General features: G+C 42.2%; 1 protein-coding gene, 1 non-coding gene and 1 pseudogene across 2 annotated transcripts; all 3 read right to left on the bottom strand.

Annotated features, from left to right (window-relative positions):
* Positions 1 to 8890: 8890 nt before the first annotated feature.
* LOC112901101 (G-type lectin S-receptor-like serine/threonine-protein kinase LECRK4) lies at positions 8891 to 11462 on the bottom strand. The gene has a single exon (XM_025969934.1). The coding sequence runs from the start codon at positions 11436 to 11438 to the stop codon at positions 9027 to 9029; it is 2412 nt and encodes an 803-aa protein (XP_025825719.1). The 5' UTR covers positions 11439 to 11462; the 3' UTR covers positions 8891 to 9026.
* A 1638-nt stretch (positions 11463 to 13100) lies between these two features.
* LOC112901386 lies at positions 13101 to 22712 on the bottom strand (annotated as a pseudogene).
* LOC112901754 lies at positions 17018 to 17156 on the bottom strand. The gene has a single exon (XR_003230343.1). It is a non-coding gene; the product is annotated as a small nucleolar RNA Z247 (small nucleolar RNA).
* Positions 22713 to 23887: the final 1175 nt, after the last annotated feature.

Below are 23887 nucleotides of genomic sequence, written 5' to 3'. Positions count from 1 at the left end.
GTCCCGATAAACCACCGAATGCAGGATCAAACAAGGTACCTCGCACGAAGGCGAGTCCAGAGATACAATTGCCATCACATTTTACATCACAGGCAGGTATATTACATGGGTGTTTAAAAGTAACATCAGTTCCCAACTGATGGAAATTATTACAAAACAGTTTTAAGTTTCAAGTCATGGCAGCGGAGTTTAAAACACGGGCACTGTACACGTCGTCGGTACGGATATCATGCTAGCCCTGGCATGATATCACTCGGTAGGATCTGTGTTGGCCGGGGACGGGTCCCACTCCACGGACCAACCTTCAGGCAGCGGATAAGGCCATGGCATAGGCAAAGCAGGGTCGTCAGGGGGATTACCTGAACAAAAAGTCACAATGCAAGACTGAGTATTCTAATACTCAGCAAGGCTTACCCGTTCATGGTATACTTAGCCATGTAACTAGACTTATGAAGGCTTTAATGGTTGTGGGTAGAATTTTTAGCTGAAAAGCAACAAAGGGTAGATCCTTAATTTCAAATTTTAGCTTTCAAGTTCTATATGATTAATCATTCTAGATAAACACCTATAACTATTCAAGCATGGTAGAATCTTTAGCCAAACATCATCTTTGATAATCACAAAGTTTCTCTCGTTACTCTATGTGGCAAAGGGATCAAGCAGTCCCAATTTCCGCGAGAAAGGGATGATTCCTGAATTGAATTTCAGCCTTGCAAGGGTAAACCTAACTCACACGCTTGGAACATCCAACGATTGTTCCGAAGCAACCGTTTGCCTTTCATTCCGACTCGTGGATCAGAGCCACCACAAGCGACTGCAGGACCATACGCACATCCAATGTGCAGGACGTACGCCTGTAGAGCGACTACACGACCGTACTCCTGGTTGCCCTGCAACACGTATTCCTACACGTCAAAGCGAGTAACAGGAAAAAACAAATACGAGTGGTGGGAGGTATGTCCACTCCTCAGGCCGATTGGTTACTAGGCTTACCGCTTACCATATTTTGCGGCAAGTGGCTAGTACTTTCAAACGCTTAACCACCGCTACCACACACTGCGACCTTATCAAATTCATCAACACAGACAGTGTATCATCTCAACCATGATACTTCACATAAATCCCGTCCGTCATCCTTATAGTGATTAATGTAAACATTACAACTCCTATATCGCGCGAGTGACAGGAAATCACCCGACTTCTACCGGTCCTATTAGCACAGCGGCTATTCGAACTCAAGTGCTAGTACTCAATACATTGGTTCCTAGGAAAATGTAACTAGGGTTTCTCATACAATTCCTAAGAACGTAATGCATAGATAGGTATAAATAATATAGATTGCAGTGTAAATAAAGTAGGGGTTATGTCCGGGATTTGCCTTCTTGAGTGGGGTTGGGGGTAGGAGTATCAAAGTTTTCCGAACTTTGGTTCGGAGCTTCAGTTAGATTTCCGACGGCGTTCCCGGGGTCTTCAGAAATTTCCACTTCTTGATCAGGGATTAGTTCATAGTCTCCGTCGGCGAGAGTCGTTGAGTCTACATGATATGCAAGGATATAATTTAATGAATACATACATTCTCATTTTATTTCACAATAAAGTTGCAATCCAATGGAAAATAATTTACTCATCACACATATCATTTTCTTTTCTACTGGACAGTCATTTATCGGGTGTAAATTAACTTAGTTAGCTTCATTAGGCAACATGTCCAAATAAACTACTATAGCATTGGGTTGAAATTTTTATCAATTATAGATTAAGTTATATCCAAGTCATTGTAAACTTATCAAGATCTTATTTCTATAGGAATTAAGCCACAAGGATAATTAATAATAGAGCTAACTTAATTGAGTATTATTTAGATCTATATATACATGCAAGACTTTATCCTAGATTTTTGTGCATAGGTTATACTATTCAAGTCTAACATTTCAAAATGATTTCATGATTTTTGGACATTTAAATTCACAGATATTAAATATACAAGTTTAAATAGGTATTATTCATAATTAAACTCACACATTATGAAAATATTATACAAACAGTAGGCTAATTATTTTTCCTAAGTCCTACATGTCAAATCAAAACTAACACAATTGGTTTCACATTTTTACCATTTTTCTACTATTTATTATGCATTTTCTTAGCTTACAACTACTTAAACTTAGCATTTAAATTAGAGCACAAACTACTCAGAAACTGAAAGTCAACCTATAAGGAAAGTTGTAGATCTTAGAATAGGAAATCCAACAAATTTTAGTTTGCATTTTTATGATTTTTTCTTGAATTGCTATAGAATTTCAAAATCTACAGCATAAATAACAAAGGGGTCCCTATATGGCACTATTCATCTGAGTCACGGGTTTCACAGATAGCCCCTCGGGCTTTTGATTCTTCCCACCCGAAGCCCCTGGCCATGGTCAGAGAGGGAGGCAGGGGTTTGACCGGCTGGTTCCGGTGACGGCGATCGCCGGCGGCGAGGGGAAAGGGGCGTGGGAGCATTACCACATTGGTGCGCCCCTGGGGGTGGTCGGGATCGGATCGGGGTGGCTTGTAGCGGCAGCGCGATGAGGACAGTGCGGCCGGCAGCGGAGGTGAACGGTGGGGACGGTGCTCCGGTGGTTGGGGGTGGTGAGGAAGAGCTCGGGGAGCTTCAGGGCGATGTGGGGAAGCTTGGTGTGGGGCCAATTGGGGTCGGAGAGGGCCGGAGAGGGGTGCTCCACGGCGAGCAGGAGGCGACGGTGGGCGGCGCTCGTCGGCAATGGTGCTCCGGTTGGAATTCGTTGGCATTGAGAGGCTGGTGAGCACGAGCAAGCACTAGGAAAGCTTTCTAGGGGGTTGATGGGGGCAATGGGCGCTCGGTGGTGGCTGCCCACGGCGAGGCCGAGCGGCGGCGGATAGAGATCACCGGCATGCGTTGGAAAGCCGGTGTGGTGCTTAAAGGGACCAATTGGGAGGTTGCAAAGCTCCACGTGGTCGAAAGAAGATGAGCTAAGGGGTCGTCGTGGTGCGGGGATGGCGGAGGTGGGCTGTCCACGGCGAGCAGGAGCCACCGGAGGGAAAGCAGGAGGGGCGGCAGTGGAGCTCGGGTCTGGAGTTGGGGAAACGGCAAAAGCGCAAGAGGAATGGTTTGCTGGAGTGTTTGTAGTGCTAAAGCGCGCGGGAGTTAAGGCCTTGGCGTCCTGCAGTGAGCTCTCCACGGTGACAGCGAGGTGGCGGCCGGGCAGAGCATTTGGGCGGTCGTGGCGCACGCGGAGGAGGGCAGCAGGGGAGAGCTGGTGCGGCGGGCGATGTTCAGGCGACACGTGGGGGAGGCGGCAGCAGGAGGTGGAGCGGCGGCAGCCTGCATAGCGGCGATGGCGAGGGGCTCTGCACCGGCGGCAGAGAGCAGCAGGGGCGCAGAGGGGGGCCAGAGGAAGAAGAAAGGAGGGAGGGGTCCGAAGGACCTATGTGCAAAACTAAAAGATTCTAGGGACCTCTCAGTAAAGCAAAATTTTCCACTAATCTAAAAGTCTAATGAGGAAATGCCCAAAATAAAAGTTGTAGAGTTTTTCAAACCCTACCATATTGCTTTAGGGTTCAAGTTTAAAAACCCAAAGCTTATAGCTTTACATGTTAAATTTTGAACAAAGGTTGTATTTGAATTACTTTTGTCCTTACTAAAGCAGATTTCCTCCAATTTTGGACACATTTGCAAGTTTTCATGCCCTATCATGATGACTTATATTCTTACATTTTGGTCCTCGGTAAACTTTAAGAATTAATTTTATACTTCAATATTTTGCATACAAGGACCCATATTTTTGCATTAATCACATCTAGGTCCCTGTTTTCACATAAAGATCTATTTTTCTTAGGATTTAGCATAACTATTGCACTTTCTTTCCTATGGTGATATAAATTTGACACCTAGTGTTATATTTTTCCTAGGTTTTGATGCTACCTCCCATTCTTACCCAATTAACACTAAAGGGCCTACATTTTTCAAAATTACATAAACACCCTTTTTACCTTTGCACCTCAATTTGAACATACATAAACAAGATCAAACATGCACAATTAACACTAAGATCTAGTGTTTAAAATTCTAAATACCTGGATGTTACAATTACGCATGATGCTATGTTTAAATTTTCTTGCTTAAAATTTTAGACACCTAGGGTGTTACAGAAGGTCTAAGATCTGGTTCTAAAATGGCAAGTATTTGGGATAGGGTGTGGATTTTTGTTCTCAGATCTGAGAAGAGAGAGAGATGATTTATGATGTTTCTATCTTGAGGGATTGGTTTTAGAGAACTCTTAGAGGGAGGTTTTCCATTAAAAATTCTAAATTTGTAATTAGAATAGCCTTTAGGGTGTCTCTTGGAGATAATCTAACATCACCTCTTGGGCTCAAATGGCCCACTTCGCCTCCTCTAGGCCTAATCGCGACTCCCAACTGGCACCGACCCCAGGTTCCCAGCTCCATCCATCCCAATTCCAGTTCCCCCTTCCCGCGTGGCCGCGCCCTTTCCGCTTCCGGCCGGCAGCAACGAAACCTTAGCGGCATGGCGGGCCATGGCTGCCTGCAATGAGACGCGAGAGGCCTGCGGCTCTGGGGACTGCGCAGCGTACAGCGGCGGTCAAAATTTTTTTTCATCCTTTGAAAATGTTGAATACCCAGACCCTAAATCCTGGGCCCAACTCTGATGGGCTCATGCTTTACGGGGCCTGTAGTAGCCCATTTGGACATCTATATCGTGGCCCTCCTCTCGCACCACCACACCCCAAAACGAGACACCGCCCGCGGCCTGCTTTGTGGAGAATATACATCACATATGCTACAAATGTAGGACCCATCACTTGAAGGCAATTAGTGGGGCCGGCAGGATTAATTTCAGCCCACTTAACGAATTGCTGCTATTAGCCCACGATTTTCATGCACCGACTGACTGTTGACTGACTACCGCAGGCCTCCTACTGTAGCAGCCCACGGTGGATTTTTTTCATTTTTCTTTCTTTCCTCTTCCATCTTTTGTTTCACTTCTCCTTTTTTTACATTCCACTTTCTTTCCTTTTCTTTTATTTTCTTTCTTCCAATTCTTTCTTTTATTTTTTCATTAATTGAACTTTACTTTTTCCTTTTTCCCATTTAATTTATTTTCTATTTTTTGTCTTTTTCCTTCCTCATGTTTCACATCTTTCTAATTAACTTTTGCATTACGACTATTTGTATACATATTCTTTTATTTTTTTTCTCTTTCTTTTCTTTTTCTATTTTTTCTAATCTTATATAGATATTATTAAGTAACTTAATATTATCCATCTTTATTTATTATACAAATAAATTAACTTTTACATTACAACTATTTGTCCGGTTTTTCTTTTCCTTGATTTTATCTTTTTTAACTAACTTGTTAACTATGTTATAGAATTTATGTAAGATGTGGACATGTCGTGTAGAGTTTTTTTATAATTTATTTTTTTATATACTAATTTGTTTAGCACGTGTATACATGCTTATAAGAATATTTTTTACGATGTAGATGTATTTGTTCTTTATGTACAATTATTGGTCTATGGATCACTAATTTATTCGCAATGTCAAATTTGTATATTTTTTGGTATATATTTTTTATAAAATTTCTTGTTTCTTAGCATATTTCTTTTCACATGCAGATTTATTTGTTCGCGACCCAAACATGCCAAGTCATAATAGTAATACTAAATTTTTATTTTTTCCTTCCTTTTTATTTTTCATTTCATATTTTGTTTAACTAACTTGTTAACTATAAATTTATGTAGGGTGTGGAGTGTGGACGTGTCGTGTAGAGTTCTTTTGTAATTTGTTTTCTTTATATATTAACTTGTTTAACACGTGTATATATATATGATTATAAGAATAATTTTTTGATGTAGATACATTTGTTCTTCATATCTGCGTGTAACTAATTTGTTCTTAATGTTAAATTATTTATTCGCTTTATAGATTAAATTGTTCTGCGATGTTGATTCATTTGTTCACGATATTCATTTACCATTATTTATCCTGTACAATCAAATGTTCGCATAATTTAATATTTTTATTCATTGTACATTATTATTTATTCGTGATGTTTAATTTTTTGGTAAAAATAATTATTTGTTCATGTTGTTAAATATTTGTTCCTATTATTTAAAATTTATTATTTAATATTAAAAAATATTTTTTAAAAATATCTTGCAAAACATAGGCAAGTATGGTCTTATTTTGAAAATCTTATCATAAGAAAGATAATGGTGCAATCCAAATTTAATTTGGATGCTTGATTTAGTAGTTAGAACTTTCTTTAGTTTTGGATTTGTATGGACGTGGGTGGTGTCAATATTTTATCTATATCTGCATGTATAATATTTTGTCTATATCTGCATGCATGATAAGATTTTCAATCCTTTTAGTTGGCAACTTGCGCGAGGAAACAGGGAGTAGAAAAATTAACTCGTGGAAATAAACAGTCTGCCTCCCAGGGGAAATTAATCACACGCGTTTCAGCAGATGGTCGGGGGAACCATGACTCCTGAAGTGATGTATAACTGCGCCCGGCCCGCCCTGCACCTGCGGCGGCTTCAGCCTCCTCTAGAAGCTTCGTTCAATATGCGCGATGGACGTGCCGTCGCGATCCCCGTCCATGCTACCCATGCTACCTCCTCTTTCCATTTCCGCGCCACCCATCCCTTCCATACCCGGTCCTACGATGCTCAGCAGCAGCGATCACCCATGGGAGCCCTCGTCGCGTTGATGCTGGTCAGGTCACACCCTCTCTTCCGCCATTGACCAGGTCCGTGTTGCCTGTGCTCGTTTGAACCTTCCCTTTGCTTGCAGTTCGTGTTCTTGTCCAAGGCCAATTTTTATGTTGTGCATTCTTCTAATGATGATGATGTTGATTTCAGGCGGGAGGGATACCCCTTTGTTCCTGCAGAGACATGTCTGAATCCCGTGCCCCAGCTGGTCGATGAAATGCCACAATAAGCTAGCATCCAACGATGCTGCACAGAATGCTGACTACACATTTGATTGAATGGACGCCAAAACTACAACTGTAAGAAGGATGTGTTTAACCAATCATCTGGGTATGGTAGAAAAGATTTGGTTAGTCTAAAAGGTGAAAATATTTTGTTTCCCCTGTTCACTCCGAAACTTGCCAAGTTCTAAGTCAATATATCTTCTCCGCCTCTTCAATCCTGGTGAATTGGTAACCGTTGTTTGAACAACTGTTTTGAACAACCTAACACCTTGATTTTTTTGGTGGTTTAATTGAGTTACAGTTTTATGATCATGATAATTGATGCAAGGTCTTCGCTATGCAAGTTTTTTCAGCATGTATCATGTGAGTTCAAACCTATTATTTTTTGTCAATATTTACTCTGTTGCCTTCTCCACCCACTTTGTCTTTCGACCTGTTCTAATATTCTTATATGATGTTATGATAACTGGTTCTATTTCATGGGTTTAAAAATCAATGTTGCTTTGTTTATATGGATAAAAGGAAAAAAATACAATTAACTGATGCACCGGTGCACACTTAACATTCAGGAACCAAAAATTGCTTAAAAGAAAACATGATCTAATATCTGATGTCAAGATAAATGGTTCCTTCTTTTAGCTACTTAGCTTATTCATTGTTATGCTTAATCGTGCCCATTTTGTATCAAATAAACAAATTCAGCATGCAGATAGAAGTGTTTCTTCTCCATAGTGAAGGCCTCTTCAAGCATTGCCTTCTTATTAATGCCAAAGAGAGGCCACTCCATGTTCGGATGTTCCTGTCGCATCTGAGGGAGCAACTAGCCATCCAACAATTTCTGGAAGCAGAACCGTGATTCTTCCTTTCCTCTGCCATTCCTGTATGCTATACACTGCAGTTTACCCATAACTGCATATTTTTTCTATCAATGTCCCTTCATTTGTGCTAAAAATAGATAGTGTGCAAAAGTATTTCTTGAAATATGTAGTGGACAGGTTTCACTGCTACCATTATTACAGATTAACTGACAGTGTAGTGGATAAAAGGCCGCAAAACTCTGACACTCGCTATGGACGGCTGGGCTTGCATTACTCAAGGTCTGACGGAGGAAATAGATGGGCGACATGGCCCAATGAGAGCTCGATAATGTCACCAACTTTAGGTTTTTTGAGAGAAGATTAATCCTTCAACATTTGAAGCTTTATTAAACTGCAAAAGTTATTTCATAAATTTCTGGCCAAAATTGCTGATAGTGTCTCAATTTGCATGCATGCTAAAATGAGTCTTTTGTTTTCACTTTTGGCATAATTTTAAAATGTAAAATACTATTTTGGCTTTTGGAAAATTGCTTTATGTTTTTGGGAGAAACTAGTGGACTTTGGCGTTTTAATTTCTTAAGAATAGCAGTGGTGAAAGCTTACCTCCTGAAAATTGAGGATATAGAGTTAAGAGATTACAGCCAGCGTTACAAACATGTAAGTGTTATGTGCAAAATGAATATGATGAAATTACATGCTGCAGTTTCCGACCCAAATTCCTTTCTTAGAAAACAAAACTTTTTTATATTAAGATACAAATTCTGTCAGAATTAAATTTCCATTGAGTGTTTCAAGGCTAACTATGCACTTGAGCTGAAATATTATGTTCTTGGCTTGGTGCGGGTCAGAGGACCAAGAGTAAGGCATGCTGCCCATCCTCATCGTAGACACAATGAGAAAGCTTGAGGGTATCAGATAAGAAATAATGAATCCTAGTCCTGCAAAACTAATCTTATGGGAAAACATATTCTTCATGGCAATGCCAAAACCTTCCTAACATTAGCTGTGAACCATTGCTGCAGAACGCAGCTACCATTGATACAATAATAAGCAGTTTAAACAGTACTGCTGTATCAGTAGCCACATAGCGTACCAGCACCAGAAACATTCAGTATATATTCCCCTAAAACGAACAGCATTCAGTATATAGCTATATCATATTTCTTACACCTCTATGTTGGTTCATACATATTACATATATTGATGTTACAATGTGCAGGAGCGACCTATGGAAGCGATTGGACAAATGAAGAAGAATCAGGAGGAGTGGGGATAGCAACGGCTCCATCAAGCATTTGTGTCACCTTCAGCATTGTTGGTCTCATAGTTGGGTCCTCCTGGAGACACCACAATGCCACGACCACATACCTTTCTACCTTCTTCAAATCGAAAATTGCTTCATCATCACCTTCCACCAGAAGATCAACTCTTCCGCACCTGTAACAGTCATTTGCCCAGTAAGTCAGGATTTTTTGATCCTCTTCTGCCACCACGGACTCAACATTTCGCCGGCAACAGATGAGCTCCAAAAGAATGACCCCATAGCTGTAAACATCCACCTTGGCAGTGATACCAATGCTCTTGAACCACTCAGGAGCAACATATCCTCGGGTACCACGGATCCCTGTGTTTGTTTGTGTCTGATTAGTACGGAGCAGTTTGGCTAAGCCAAAGTCTGAGATCTTTGCTGTGAGGTTGCCATCGAGAAGGATGTTCTGGGGCTTTATGTCACAATGGATAATCTGTGTGCTGCATTCCTCATGTAAGTATAGCAGCCCTCTTGCCACCTCGAGAGCGAGCTGAGCTCGAAGGTCCCACTGAAGCCTGACATCACCAAATAGGAATCTGTTGAGTGAGCCATTGACCATAAATTCGTAAACCAATAGTCTTTCTTTTCCTTCATTACAGAATCCAAGCAACCTGACCAAGTTCCTGTGGTGCGTCTGACCAATAGTTTGGACTTCAATGGTGAACTCCCTCTCTGTTTCATGCTCAAGCCTATCAATTTTCTTGACAGCAATGTAGGTACCGAGATCATCTTGTAGCTGTCCCTTGTACACAATACCAGAGGCACCAGTGCCAAGTATCTCCTGGAAACCGTTGGTTGCCTTCTCCAGCTCAACATAAGTGAAGGCTTTCAGGGGCAATCCTATGTTGTTTGGTGACTGCAGAGATAGGACTTCATTTTTGGTGATGGTACAGTAGGTACCAAAAAGTATAATAGAGATCAGGAGAATGTTCACCAACACAGAGCTTCCTAGGAACAATGAACTTCCAAGGATCCAGTACTTCTTGTGTTTCTTCCATTTGTTGGAACCAAGAAGTTCAGATTGTGGACTATTGTTCGTTGGTACCTTGATGAAAACTGTCCTCTGCACACTATCCCCTACAACACCATTTGTCAAAGGCATCTTCTTCGTCCAACATGTATTGTCACTATCACGAAATACAGCAACATAACAGAAACAATCTGTCAGGCAGAGCTGCTGGCACAGGCTCTTAGATATGTTGGAAAGTTGCTGGTAGTCACCTCCAGGCCAATCCACATGACTCATCATTTTCAAGGTATACAGCTTTGTGGCACCTGCTTCATCCAAGTCACAACTTGGTGGCTGGAAGTCTGGTTTGCAGCCTTTATCTTTACTCTGCTGATCAATAAATGAGTACTGTGGTAGGCACACGCAGGTGGTTTGGCTGTTTGTGACAGCCAAATTGTTATAACTGTTGAAGCCGCATGTTCCGCTGCCAGAATTTGTCTCTGCTGCTAACCTTCTTGGGATATAGATATTTGGGGCTTTGAAGTCCAGTACTGACCATGCCTGATTGTACAGGTTGCTGAACTTCTTGGGATACAGATATTGCCGGAAAACCCCATCTGAATCAAGTGTGGCACGATGGTAGTAGTCCGCCATGGAGCTGATTGCCCCTGATGTGATTTTTGTTTGCCTTCCATCATCCCAGGTGATGTATAGCACTCCAGTCGCACTGAACACCAAATTTGTGGTGTTCCCAGGCATGGACCAATTAAGTTCATGTTGATGACCGGATGGCACAGCAACAGAATAAAAGAAAAGACCATTATTTTGCAGGTTAAGGATGAACTGGCCATTGGAGTGGTCTGTGGCGATGATCCGGCTGTGGAGCTTCGTTCCCGGTGTGAGAACCTGACTGGGCAGGATGGTATCTGCTGGGTTATCGAAGGTCCCCCACTTGGTAGAGCCATCTGCAGCAGCCAGTACGAAGTTTCCAGTATCAAGAACAGCAGCGTAGGCTGCACCCACAACTTCTGGACTCCATACCTCTGTGCCAATAGGATCCTGGAGCGAGAGTGCTCCATTGGAGGTGAGCCGGAGGCATGAACTGGATGAAACTTGTGCCAGTGCTGGATCTGGATCAGTGGTCTTGGCATACCAAGCCACTGTCTTGTCGCTGATCTTGTTGAACCAGACTGCGAGCAAGTAGGAGGAGGTGTTGCCCTCGATGGGCCGGAAGCCAAACGCGAAGTCGCCGGACGGGGAGAGCCAAAAGCTGTTTGGCCCTTGGGGCGTTAAGGAGGAGCCCAAGGTGATGATCTGTTGAGCTTGCACATATGGTGAGGACAGTAGCAAGAGGATGGGCAAGAGGAGGAGAGGTGCCATTGATTATTATTTTGGTTTGGCAGCCGTTTCTTGCTTCAGATGGCAAACTTATATATATCTCATGGCATCTATGAGTCTTCATTGACTTGACCTGACAGTTGATGGGCCATTAGAACCTTCAAGAGAGGAGGTAACAGTAAGAATCTTTGAACCGGTCAATCATGACAGTTAGCTGCTCCACAGTCCACACGCATGGGATTTGGTTTTTGAAAGTTTGCAAGGGTTCTGCGGCGCCCCTCTTACGGTCAGGCTGGATTTTTCGCATGCTTGCGAGTAGTGAAGACTGAAGACTGATTTTTCCTTTGGATGTGTGAAGGCAGGTGCACAACGACTATTTGTTCATGAGGTCCCAAATTCTTACCTATTTCCTGGATGCTTATTATTCTCCAGCTTTTCAGAAGAATAGTCATGGTAAGTACTTACTAGTTACTACCAGATTAATAGTGAAGCAGCAAGCTGAAACTATATTGTACTGGGGTCATGAATAGTCATGAAAAATTTGCAAAAGTGGGGTATATATTGGAGCAAGTAGGTTGAAATTCTACAACAGAAAAATTTAGTTACTTTAGGCCAATTTCCTGGATATTTTTATTATGTTTTTCATATACGAAGAAAGTTTTCAGGAAGTTCCTGTGAGTGCATTATTTTCTGAATTTTCTCTAGAACATATGCTGTCTTTATAAGACGTATATGTATCTGAAATTTGATAATGTGTCGTTATGAGCAGGAATACATGGGGTCCATAATTACTGGTGGAACATTGACTCGGCAGTTTACTTGTGATGATGGTTGTGAGTGATCGAGCTGGCTGGCTCGGCAGGCGGCAGGTGAAAGGAACCTTTACTGCAGTCAGAAGTCTGCACCAGCATCCCGCGTTGCAGACTCAGCACGTTGTACCATCCGACACGCTTACATGCATGTCGTAATTGCCTTATATTGTTCCTTGTTCCATACTCACACAGGCCCAGAATTTCGAAATAATTATTTTAGGTTTACTTCAACTTTATTAAAATTCTAAACTTTTAATTTTTTTATGTTGGAAGAAAAAGAATCCAAGTTATTTTTTGTTGAAATTATGTGGAGTGTATGCTAGAAAACATCATATCCCAAACAATGAATTTACTTATGGAAAATTTATAGAAGACTGATTCTTCATATCCCAAATAAAATTTATTTAGTTCAGTTTAACCACCTTTAACTACTAACGTCATTTTATTTAAAAATGGCATCGTCTACCATACATTCCATATAATTTCACTTGCGTCTGAATTTGCCTTGAATGGAAGGCTCTCTGATGAACATTTATAATACGAAGAGCATTCAGAATCACCTCTATAATATGAAAATGTTGTGTGCCTCACCATTCACCTATCAATCTATAGTTTTTGTGGTAGGTGTCATGCCCATTGTCAGTGACATGCTTGCAGTAAATTAATTAATCTCAAAATCAGCAAATTTATTTTCCTATAGACGTTCATAGGAGTGTGTATGCACACATGTGGTGATGTATATGCCTTAATGTAGGTTTGTATTATGTTTTAAAAAATAATAATTAACCTCATATTCTTTACAATGTAGAGAATAATGCCACTATATGATTATGTCAAAATTGTGAAGAAATTCAGAGGGCGTGAGCGTGGGAGAACGTCATCCCTGATCTTAGGGTACGATGATTGCGTGTTATCTTGTGTGCATAAACCGCACGGGAGAGTTACAATATATAGTCCTAGGAGATATAGCTTGACCTTCTAAACCGATTCGGTTACAACTGATTACACCAGATTTATCTACAAGATTCCTATTCAAACTAGGTCAAGCGTATCTCCTCAAGACTCAACAAGATTACAATATCTCTGACACTTCCCCTCAATCTAGCCTTCTAGGTTTATATTGCTCTTGAAGTCTTCCATCCGCCGAACTGTGAGAGGTTTCATAAAACCATCAGCAACTTGATCTTTAGTTGAGATATACTCAAGATCAAGTAACTTCCTTGCTACCCTTTCACAAACAAAATGATAATCAACTTCTATGTGCTTTGTTCTTGCATGAAAAATAGGATTTTCAAAAAGATACTTGGCTCCAATATTATCACACCATAACTTAGCAGTTTTCGGTGCTTGAATACCCAATTCATATAGCAAAGTCTGAATCCACATCACTTCTGTTGCTGCATTAGCTACTGCTTTGTACTTAGCTTCGGTACTTGACCTAGATACGGTTGCTTGCTTGCGAGCACTCCATGGGACAAGATTTGCTCCAAGGAAGACAGCAAAACCACCAGTTGACCTGCGATCATCAAGGCAACCGGTCCAATCTGCATCCGAAAATGCACTCACAAGTAGAGAAGTGGTTCTGCAAATTCCTACCCCAATATTCATTGTGTGTTTCAAGTACCTCAAGATCCTTTTTACTGCATCCAATGTACCGTGGTTGGTGCATGTAGATACTGACAAACTTTGTTAACCGAGTAGGACAAATCTAGCCTTGTTAAAGTCAAATACTGTAATGCACCCACAACACTTCTATAATTCGTGGCATCATTGGATCCAAGCAAGTCACCTTGGTGAACCGAGAGCTTTTCAGAAGTTGATAGCGGTGTACTAACCGGCTTACAACTTGTCATGCCAACACTTTGTAGGACATCTTTGGCATACTATTCTTGTGTTAGCACAATCCCATCCTTGATCTTCTTAACCTCTATACCAAGAAAATAATGCAATTCACCAAGGTCCTTGAGAGCGAATTCCTTGTTCAAATCTTGTAGTAGTGCCGATACTGCCTCTTGAGAAGAGCTAGCAACAATAATATCATCCACATATATAAGTATGAACAAGGTAACTGATCCCCTACTATAGAAGAACAATGACGTGTCCGCCTTCGATGCCTTGAACCCAAGGTCTTGTAGCTTCATGCTTAACCTTGAGTACCAAACCCTTGGTGTTTGTTTTAGACCATAAAGCGCTTTGTCTAGCTTGCAAACATAATTAGAAGTTGTTTTATCTTCATAGCCAGGGGGTTGTCTCATGTAGACTTCTTCCACCAAGAACCCATGAAGAAAGGCATTTTGGACATCTAGCTGGCGCAAACACCAACATTTTGACACGGCAATAGATAGAATAATTTTGATGGTAGTAGCTTTAACAACAGGACTGAATGTATCTTCATAAACTATCCCGTACCTTTGCTTGAATCCTTTTGCAACAAGTCGGGCCTTGTATCTATCAAGACTCCCATTAGACTTTCTCTTAATTTTATAAACCCATTTGCAGTCAATTATATTGATCCCCTTTCTTGGTGCTACCAAGTGCCAAGTCTTGTTTCTCATCAATGCCATGTATTCAGAATCCATGGCTTCCTTCCAATCTTTGTGATTCATGGCCTCATCTAGGTTCTGTGGTTCACTAGAGGAAGTAAAGAGTCCATATCTTACTGTACCGCAGTATATTCCTTCTCCTTCTAAATCCATGCTTCAAGATGTGTTCTGGGATGTGAGATCTAGTCATTTGCAGAGGACGGTGCAGCTGGGGGTGCAGGATCCATTGGCATAGGAGATCCGGGCGAGGAGATCACACTGGCCATGGTCGTTGGAGCTGGCGCCGTTGGTGCTGTCCTTGTCGCCCGGATACACCGACTACGGACGGGAGAGCGAACGAGCTCGGAGATGTGTCGTCATCTTATTGGCGAGGTGTAGGTTGCGATGTGCCTGGATCCGACAGGTGCTGGGAGGAGGCAGGCAACGATCACGGCGCTGCTGCTGTTGGAGTCAGGGCCGGATCAGCTTTGGTGTTCGTGCCATGACCATCCTGTGCGCCTGCATTGTTATTTGATTTGCTGAATCTGCTATTTTCATCAAAATTTTCACCAATATCGTTAGTAAAACCGGGACCATCAGAAACATGGTCATCTATTTGTGCCACCCCTATACTAGTAGTAGGATTGAGAAGATGAGATGGGAGAAGCAAAATTTCTGAACGAAGGCGAGCTCCTGCATTTGAATGTAATTTTGCAAACAGAAATTCAGACTCATCAAAGATCACATCCAAGGATATGTAGACATGGTCAGATGCGACATCTAGACACTTAAACCCCCTGTGAAGAGAGCTATAGCCAAGAAAAACACATTGTTGTGACCGGAATTGAAGCTTGTGTTTATTATACGGTCTCAAATTCGGCCAACAAGCACAACCAAAGACTCGAACAGATGAGTAATCTGGTTTTTGATGTAAGAGACGCTCTAAGGGGGTGTCATAGTTGATGACCTTGTTTGGAATGCTATTGATGAGATAAGTAGAGGTGAGGAAAGCTTCATACCAAAATTTAAGGGGCATGGAAGCATGAGCTAAAAGGGGTAGCCCTACTTGTACCATATGGTGATGCTTTCTTTCTGCAGCACCGTTTTGTTGGTGTGCATGAGGATAGGACACACGATGGGAGATGCCCTTTATCAAAGAACGAATGAAGTTTTTGGTATTCACCACCCCAGTCAGTCTACCTTGTGATAATCTTTTGTCAAACAATTTCTCAACCATATTTTGAAACTCATGAAACTTCTGAAAAACATCAGATTTAAATTTAAGAATGTTGTAATCATCAATGAAACTAACATAGTATTTTCTCCTTCCAATCGAATTGAGGGTAGGACCCCAAACATCAGAGTAAATGAGCTCCAAGGGAGAACTAGACGTACTAGGCGACTTTGGATAAGGCAATTGATGACTTTTTGCCTTTTGACAAGCATCATAGACTGACTCTTTATTAGACTCTTCTTAAAAAGGTAGATCATTGCTACTCACTACTCAGGTAACAACAGGAGACGAGGGGTGACCCAAATTACTATGCCATCGAGCAAAGGATGGTCTTGTGACTCCAAAAGCTTGCTTTGGTCAAGAAGAAGGAAGAGGATAAAGCCCCCTGTGGCACCTTCCTTTAAGAATCATGGTCTTCGTGACCTGATCCTTAATAAGAAAATAATCAGGATGAAACTCAAGAAAAGCAGAGTTATCTTTAGCAAGGCGATGAACAAAAATAAGATTTTTTGTGGCTGAGGGGACATGGAGAATGTTTTTAAGATGTAAATCTCTAGTAAGGGTTGGTACAATAGAATGACCAATATTGACTGATCTCTATACCTGACCCATTTGCTATGTGGATCCGATCATGGCCCTTTTATTTGTCGCAGATGGAGAGCTTCTCAAGATCACTTGTGACATGATTGGTCGCCCCTATGTCAGTATACCAATTGGTATCTACACTGTAGGTGTTCATAGCTGCTGCGACCAGGCGTTCGTCGGGGACATAATTCTCATCGTAGCGATGCCAGCAGTCCGGAGCCAAATGACCCCGCTTGAAGCAGACCTGGCAAAGAGGATGACTGTCACCTGAGCTTCCTTGTCCTCGCTGGTTGCTGGAGTTGGGGCGCTGTTGTTGGTTGCCCCGGCCACGACCAGCACCACGACCTTGGTTGCCGCGACCACTAGATGTGCCGCGACCAGCACCTCCGTGACCAATCGAAGATCCTCCATGACCTCTGTTGGCAGAGTTGATGGATGCATCCGTCCCATCTTCAAATTCTAACCGAGTCTCAAAACTGAGGAGTTGAGCATATACCTCCCCAACTAAGGTTAGTTCGGCCCTTGTGACAAGGGCAGACATCACTGGATTGAGGTCACCATCCAATCCATTGAGGATGTTGGCGACGATTTCTTTTTCATCCAACTGTTTGCCAGCAGCTGCCATCTCATCACTGAGGGATTTCATCTTCCCAAAGTATTCAGCGATGGTCATGGAGCCCTTCTTGGTGGTCGTCAACGCGAGGCGCATGTTCATTGTACGGGCACGCATTTGGGCAGTGAACATGTTCTCCACCGCACTCCATGCTTGGGCCGCCTTCTTCGCAGCGGTAATTTGAGAGAGAACGTCCTTTGTGACAGACGTGAAGAGAAACCCGAGGATCTGTTGATCTCGAGCGTACCACTCCTCGTAGGCAGGGTTTGGGACCTTGATCATCTTGCATCAGGAGCGCCGGTCTTGCCGGTGATGTTGCCTTCCAACCGAGCACCACGGATCGTGGTGAGCACCTGCACTTGCCTTAGCGCATAGTTGGTCTTGTTCAGCTTCTCTGTGATCTGGATGCTGAACAATGGATTGGAGGTACTTGAACTGGACGCCATGAGAGCAATCTATGCAATCTAGGCTCTGATTACCATGAAGAAATTCAGAGGGCGTGAGCGTGGGAGAACGTCGTCCCTGATCTTAGGGTACAACGATTGCGTGTTATCTTGTATGCAGTTTACGATTGCGTGTTATCTTGTGTGCATAAACTGTACAGGAGAGTTACAGTATATAGTCCTAGGAGATATAGCTTTGACCTTCTAAACCTATTCGGTTACAACTGATTACAACAGATTTATCTACAAGATTCCTATTCAAACTAGGTCAAACATATCCCCTCAAGACTCAACAAATATCTCTAACAAATTGAACTCACCTAAATTACAAATATCAATAGCAAGTAAAGGTGATCCTTTTTTATGAGTTTTGGGAGATAAGGTCCACAAATATTCCATGAGATTATTTGAACAATTGGAAAAAGGCAAAATATAACTAAGATGTGCGACGGGAAAAAAAAGAATCAGATGCCACATGGCTGCACCTCGTCCACTTAATGTATCACCCAGGTCAATCGCATTCTAAGCATGCTTATGCGGGCAGATATTATTTCTCGTGTCATGCTCAGCAGTCCTATAGAAGAGAAGACGGAATTGTCTTGTGATCACTCCGACGTTGGCGTGAAGGCAGGTTCAGAAAGCGGACAAGTCTTCTTGCTCAGGTGACTCTTCCGAAGACGTCTTTGAAGTCGCTGCTTTCTCCCTGTCATAGCTGCTGTTGCTCCCCCTCTCGGCTCTCTCCCTTAAGGGTCCTTTTTTTAGTAGTGGAAAAGAGTTTATTGTGCGTGTAAATATTTTTCTGTATTAGGAGTATGGTACTTCGGAATGAAATGCGATTGAACGGAGCTGCTTCAACACCTCTTTTTTATTTCTTCAATGATATAGTAATGAAACTGAAGAGTATGTTCTCAATTGGAACTGCTGAATGGCTGGCAGAAAGAACGGGAGCTAATGCACTAGAAGACCATTTGAGAGGATCCAAGACATTGTTCAGTTCTGATGAACCCTCCAATCTTTGAAACTTGACTGTATTGAACATGTAAACTACCAAGTAAACTATCTTTTTGTTTTGAACTGGTCATATAGACTTTAAAATCCGCAATAGATGCCATTTGCATGTAAAAAGCTTGTCATATCGGACTGACCCACCAGCAGGGCAGGACATGCTCTGATGAATAATTAGAGCTGAGAGCCTTTGGTTTACTTTCAGAAGGGATGCACCTCGCACATATTTGGGTGTTCAGATTTCAGACTAGTGATATGATTTTCACTAGAAAGTATTGCATCTAGTTCGTATTCGAGCAAGATCCAAAGCATTATTATGGAATACCCCTAATCTAAACAAGTATTGCAATGAAATACCCCTAATTATAATCAGGGCTATAAACAAGTGATATTAAGTTGTTTAAACAAATATGAAGCAGCAGACCCGGAAACTAGCTTTTCTTTTAAATGGACCATGGGCTTTATTTAAAGTTATGCCTAAAATTTGTTGGTATTGCATTTTGCTTGAGAAGTTCAAGGCTAAATCTGCACTTGAGCTCAAAATTATTTCCCTTGATAGATTTAGCCCAAAAGTCATCCTATTTCACAGTGCATGTGCTTGGTTGGCATGTTTACGATGCGACTTAGGATAAGGTGATCGCCCTTAAAATATCTTTAGTGCCATCTGTCTATCCCTTGCTATGGTGGAAATTTTTTGAGGCTAGTGGGTAATGATTGCAATTTGCATTAAGCTTCAAGAGAAGTGTTCTAATAATTATGGATAGAATTGAGTAATACTCTGACTAAACAATATATAATATGCGACGAAGGTTCAGGTGCTACCTTGCTATGAACGCATGGTAGCACCCCTAAATATGCATAAAAAAATTCATCCAAAAGTAAGGATGGGTAGAGCATGAAACATTCAAGCAAAATTTAAGGTTGAATAAACAATTAAGAGAAATCATTATGTGAATAGTTGCGGATTACCACAGGAAAATAATTTCTGATAGGAAAAAGATGTTCCTATTTGGAGGATGAACCTTCCTATTATTTGGTCCAGCCATTTGTTTATAGGATATGAACTATACAGAACTGCAGGTGTTGTTCACAGTACATAAGGAACAGCAACAGTATGACTGCAGTATCAGCAGTCATAGCGTGCAGTGTGTAGCTCTGCCTTCAGTAGTCTATATCTTCCTTCACTATTATGTTTGCTCATACTTATGTTAATCTAACAGTATGCAGGAGCTATACTATCGAAGTGAACTTACAAAGGAAGAAGGATCAACAGGAGTGGGAATTGCAGCTACTCCATCAAGCATTTGTGTCACCTTCAGCATTGTAGGTCTCAAGGCTGGGTCATCCTGGAGACACCACAATGCCACTGCCACAAACCTTTCCACCACCTTTAGATTGCAATTTGCTTCATCATCACCCTCCACCAGAAAATCTACCCTGCCACACCTATAACAGTCATTTGCCCAGTAAGTCAGTATTTTGTGATGCTCCTCTTCAGCCTCCAATTCAACATTCCACCGACAACAGATGAGCTCCAACAGGATGACCCCAAAGCTGTAAATATCCACCTTGGCAGTGATACCGATACTCTTGAACCACTCGGGTGCAACATATCCTCGGGTACCCCGGATACCTGTATTTGTTTGTATCTGGTTGGTTCTGAGCAGTTTGACTAAGCCAAAGTCTGAGATCTTGGCTGTGAAGTTGTCGTCGAGAAGGATGTTCTGGGGCTTTATGTCACAATGGATGATCTGTGTGCTGCATTCCTCATGTAAGTATAGAAGCCCTCTTGCTACCCCAACAGCAAGCTGAACTCGAAGATTCCACTGAAGCTTGACATCTCCAAAAAGGAATTTGCTGAGTGATCCATTGCTCATGAACTCATACACCAATAATCTTTCTTTTCCTTCATTGCAGAGTCCTAGCAACCTGACCAAGTTCTTGTGGTGCGTCCGTCCAATAGCTTGGACTTCAACAGTGAATTCCTTTTCTGATTCCTGCTCAAGCTTGTCAATTTTCTTGACTGCGATGTAGGTCCCAAGGTCGTCTAGTAGCTGGCCTTTGTACACAATACCAGAGGCACCAGTGCCAAGTATCTCCTGGAAACCATTGGTTGCCTTCTCCAGCTCAGCATAAGTGAAGGCTTTTAGGGGCAGACCTAGGTTGCTTGTGGACTGCAAATATGGGACTGTCTTTCTAGTGACTGTATAGTTCATGCCGAAAAGGAGAATATAGATCAAGACAAGGATCACTAAGAAAGAGCTTCCCAAAAGCAATGAACTTCCAAGGACCCAGTATTTCTTGTCTTTCTTCCATTTGCTGGAGCTGGAGCTGGACTCACTGGGCCGCAACTCTGCATTGTTGTTCTTTGGCACCTTGATGAGAACTGTTGCATGTACATCACCCGCCATATTTCCATTGGATAATGGAAGCCTCTTCTTATAACATGCATGATCATGATCATTATACACAGCAACAGCATAGAAGCAATCTGTCAGACAGAGCCTGCGGCACTGATCCTCAGTTATGGGGTTGTACAGCTCATAATCAGCTAGAGGCCAATTCACATTGTACACTGTTTTCAACTGAAACTGCATCACGGCAGCTGTTTCATCCAAGTCACAACTTTGTGGCTGGAAGTCTGGTTTACAGCCTTTATATTTCCTTTCCTCATCAAAAAATGAGTACTTCTCGGGGCACATGCATGTAGTCTGATTATTTGTGCCATCAAATGTGCAGTAGCTGTTAAACCCGCATATACCACTGCCAAGCTTTGCCACTAACGCTTCACAAATATTTGGAGGCTGCAAGCCCACCATTGACCATGCCTGACTGCGCAGGTCACTGACCTTCTTTGGGTATGCATATTGCCGGAATACACCATCTGGGTCAAGTGTGGCGCGATGGTAGTAGTCTACCATGGATCCAACAACCCCAGATGTCATATTGATTTGTGTGCCATTATCCATGGCAATATATACTCGGCCCATAGGATCAAACACCATCTTTGTAGTATTGCCAAGAATGGACCAATAGGAGTCATATTGGTTTCCAGACGGCACAGCAAAGGAATTAAGTGTAACACCTGTATTTTGCAGGTTAAGGAGGAACCGACCATTGGAGTAGTCTGTGGTGATGATCCGGCTGTGGAGTGTGTTTGGAGATTTGGAGCGTTGAGCTCTTGTGTCAGCAGGATGGTATCAGCTGGATTATTGAAGGTTCCCCACTTGGTAGAGCCATCTGCAGCAGCTAGTACAAAATTTCCAGAGTCGAGCATTCTGGCATAGGCTGCCGCACCAACAAACTGGGGAGTCCATACCTCTGAACTGGTGTGGTTGAGGAGGGAGAGCGTCCCACCCGAGGTCAGCTGGAGGCGTGAACCAGATGAAACTGGTACCGGAGATGGTTCTGGACTACTTGTTCTGGCATACCAAGCCACCGTCTTGTCGTTGATCTTGTTGAACCAGACAGCTAGCAGGTAGGACGATGTGTTGCCCTCGATGGGCTGGAAGCCGAACGCGAAATCACCGGACGGCGAGAGCCAATAGCTGCTAGGCCCTTCGGGTGTCATGGAGGAGCCTAAGGTGATGTTCTGTTGAGCTTGAAGAGAAACAGAGGACAGCAGCAGAAGCAAGGGCAAGAGGAGAGGTGCCATCGGTTATTCTGGTTTGGCTCTCAATTCCTGCATCTGATGGCAAACTTATGCTTCTCTCTGGCACTTTGGAGTCTGTAGACTTGACCTTAGTTAGAATTGATGGGTCATCAGATACTTTATGTGGCACAGGAAAAAAACATCATTGAACCAGTCACAACTGGCAGCTCTACGCGCATGAGCTCCTTTCTGTGTGACTGACTACTCTATTCTGAAGTCTGAACTGCTGATGTCTGCATGTCTCCAAGCTGGTCTGCTTCAGGTCAGCTCAAATATCTCGTGCTTGGAATTCCAAGAGAAGAGAAGACACAATTGTCCTGTGATCACACTGACATTTGCGTAAAGGCAAGGTTACAATGACTGTTAGTCGTCAGCAAGGACACAAATTGTCCAATGTTTATGCAGAAAAGTCTTACTCGGTGACATACTATGTGACTTGTCTGAAGAAATCTGACGGCATAAGCCATCAAGGTGGTCTACTTCAGTTTTTTTTTTTTTTTGAAAGGGGTCTAACTTCAGATTATCAGTCTTCAAAGGCACCAAGCTTCCTACATGTGACGGCAAACTTACGCGTATCTCTTGGCATTTTAAATTGTTCAGACTTGACCTTATAATTGTCTGGTCATCAGATACTCTTATTTGGCGCAACAGAAAACAGCCTGAACTGGTCAGAGTTGGTAGCTCCACGCGCATGAGCCTCTTTCTGTGACTTCATCCTGGATGTTTGCAAGTCTACCGAGGTGATCGAGTAGTTCAAGTCATCCAAACTTCTCATGCTCAGCACGCAGTTGCAGTCTCATAGAAGAGAAGGCGTAATTGTCTTGTGTTCACATTGACATTGGCGTGAATGCAGGTTCGCAATAGCTTTTTTTCTTCCCGTCAGAATGAGGACAGGTCTTACTTAATTGGTGACTTGTCCGAAGACGTATATTTAAAGATTGATACAGGTCTTAATCAAGAGGAACAAAGATTTGTTTGATTCATAGCCACACATAGGCAATATGTATCTAAATATTATCCAAACCTGGGTAAAGCTTCGTGATTAATTTATCAGCGTGTTATTGGGTAGCTTATCAGGATAGCATTGCCGCACTATATTTTGTATCACGGACTCAATGCGACCTATATGGCGGAAAAAGAAATCTTGTCAGAGTTGTGACTAAGAATAAAAGTATCTAACTTGGTCAAACTTGTGCAATTTCTAGCCTGGCTATGAACTCAACACGCTGATCACTTTCAAGTTTGCTGCATGGTACACATCGTTAATGTTTCTTTTGTTCAGATTACAAACACTTATATTATACTGGACCTAATTATGGTCATCTTCAAAGTAAATAAAATTCCATCTCTAATTTCTAGCGAATTCAAATTTCACTATGTTGTTTCTAGTGGATCTAGCAAAGCTTATCTATTGTAAAGGTTACGTCTTTCATGCATATACACTACTCATTACTCGACTGCATTGAACTGGGCAAGAGTACTTGGCAGGAAGTTACCTCGATGGGCTTTTTTCTGGGCCTTTCTCTTCAAGATTTTCAATTTCTTTCTTGAGAAGCCAAACCTCCCGTGTACGCTCCAGCTTTATGGCATCCAGCTGACGCTGCACTTCAATCCTCTTGTGAATT

Source organism: Panicum hallii, chromosome 7, assembly GCF_002211085.1.
Source record: "Panicum hallii strain FIL2 chromosome 7, PHallii_v3.1, whole genome shotgun sequence".
NCBI classification, from domain to species: Eukaryota; Viridiplantae; Streptophyta; class Magnoliopsida; order Poales; family Poaceae; genus Panicum; species Panicum hallii.
The sequence above is the reverse complement of the archived record's forward strand: the minus strand, read 5'-3'. Positions and strand labels throughout refer to the sequence as shown.